The sequence below is a fragment of the Morone saxatilis genome, unplaced genomic scaffold (assembly GCF_004916995.1).
Source record: "Morone saxatilis isolate NCDOM2014 unplaced genomic scaffold, NCSU_SB_2.0 Contig21, whole genome shotgun sequence".
Lineage (NCBI taxonomy): Eukaryota > Metazoa > Chordata > Actinopteri > Moronidae > Morone > Morone saxatilis.
This window is the reverse complement of record NW_023339774.1, coordinates 21,286,422-21,288,574: the sequence shown is the minus strand read 5'-3', so window position 1 is coordinate 21,288,574 and position 2,153 is coordinate 21,286,422. Positions and strand designations below refer to the sequence as shown.

The 2,153-nt window shown below is 49.7% G+C and overlaps 1 protein-coding gene across 1 annotated transcript in view; it reads right to left on the bottom strand.

Annotated features, from left to right (window-relative positions):
- The window catches only part of LOC118332925 (metal transporter CNNM4-like), a 17,569-nt gene that overhangs the window by 14,455 nt on the left and 961 nt on the right, over positions 1-2,153 (bottom strand). Inside the window, exon 2 of the mRNA XM_035668362.1 lies at positions 1,305-2,151. Coding sequence (XP_035524255.1) covers positions 1,305-2,151 — 847 coding nt within the window. The remainder of the gene's footprint in view (positions 1-1,304; positions 2,152-2,153) is intronic.

Here is a 2,153-nt window from a genome sequence, read left to right as displayed (position 1 = left end):
TGCATTTTAGAATCAAGAAAGCTCAACGTCATTGGTGTGAATGTTCAGATGTAATATCTCTTTAAATTTCTCTTTAAGTTTGTTTGTCTGCAGCTTTTAGTCATTGAGCTGTGTCTTTGCTGCTGTGGTTATGTATTATGTATAGAAATAACCTCGAAATAGACTCAAAATTCATCAGAAATGGATTCAGCATCTTCAATAACCCCCAAAACCACTTCTATATTGTCTCATATAACTGCCCAACATATGAAAGTTAGCATCTGGCAGTTTCTAGATGCAGAGGACCCAAACTGAACATTTAAAACATAAAACTTAGGAGCACTCAACGTTTCCGTGTTCACATTGAGGCTCTTTTGGCTGGCAAATGTTGAGCCGTGTTATGATTCATCCTCCATGCAAACATCAGCTGCATGTGAACACTGTCGCCACCAAACACAGAACCAGGCCTGCTGGCACTGTAGCCAACAGCCACAAGATGAGTCACGTCTCATTATCATCATCATCATCATCATCATCATCAGACAGAACACACTGAACTCTCTCAGTCTCTCCACGGGAGGGTCGGAGGTCACGGTCAGCCGCCCCGCAGCAGCAGGACAAACATCACAGAGCTTCAAGCTTGAATTGAGGGAAACGTTTCACCGTTTCACTGAAACAATCTGTGATTAGTTTGATACTCGACCAGTAATTTCAAGCCAAAATACCAAATATTTAACTATCCAGCTTCTAAAATGTGAAGTTTAGATGCTTTTCTTTGTCATTATCGGTATCGGCTGTGAGGAGCAGATAATTATCGGTTATCAATATCGTGTATCCCTAATGTTCCTAATGTCTTAACATAGTCTCTTTTTATTAGGCTTGTTTAAATGTTTAGAAGTGGGTTCAGCAGCTTGAATGGAAACATGCTTCATTAATAACTTTTTACCGTATCGCGCCACCTTCATTAACTATTACTGAAGAATATGAACCTCTATTATGAAGCGTTACCGCATCTGTGATGCAGTATTTTTTACTCGTATGTGAAATGTGCTCAGACTGGACGTTTGCTCCACTTTGCATCACATTTGTTTTTGCATTAATGTGTAAATGTAGGTTGCAATGTTCCACCCGTCGATGCCGGTCGATGCAGACAGAGCTGCCTGGGGGAGGCAGGGAGTGAGGGAGGCAGGGAGTGAGGGAGGCAGGGAGGGAGGGAGGCAGGGAGGGAGGGTGATGGCTGCAGGACTCAGACAGACCCGAGAGCAGCAGCTGATTCCTCTGAGGAACCTGCAGAGGAATCAGCTGTTACATCATAAGAAACACACCTTTCTTGAACTCCTCCAGCATGGCGTCCAGCCTCGTGTCGTGGAACACAAAGTGGACCGGGTGGTTGTAGAACTTGGTGATGGTCTTCAGGGTGGTGCAGTCGTCCGGGTCCACGAAGGCCAGGTCCTTCACGTAGAGGATGTCCACGATGTTGGACCTCTCGTCGTCGTACACCGGGATCCTGGTGTACCCGCTCTCCATGATCTCGGACATGGTGTTGAAGTCCAGCACGGCGTCCGCTTGGATCATGAAGCAGTTGCCCAGCGGCGTCATCACGTCCTCCACGGTTTTGGTGCGGAGCTCCAGGGCGCCCTGGATCATGTTCATCTCCTCTTTGACCAGGTCGTTGTAGGGTTCTGTCACCTTCAGCATCTCCACCAGCTTCTCCCGGTTGTACACGGTGCCGATCTCCTGGCCCAGCAGGACGTCCAGCAGCTTGCTGACGGGGAAGGACACCGGGAAGGTGAGGAACATGAAGAACTTGGTCACCATGATGGTGTTGGCGCCCACGGCCAGCCCGTGGCGGGAGCACAGCGCCTGCGGGACGATCTCACCGAAGATCACGATCCCAATGGTGGAGGCCACCACGGCGCCCAAACCCGAGCCGATGAGGTCGTCCAGGAGGATGGTGAGGGTGGTGTTCACCAGGACGTTCCCCAGCAGCAGAGAGCACAGCAGATAGTTCCCTTTGCTCCGGATGGGTTCGATCTTTCTCGCGTCGTTCTTCTCCTTGTCGGTTCCACAGCTCTGGACGATGCGCAGCTCCATGGGGTCCAGCGCCATCAGCCCCAGGTTCAGACCGCTGAACATCCCCGACAGCACCAGCAGGAAGCAGATGAGGATGATCT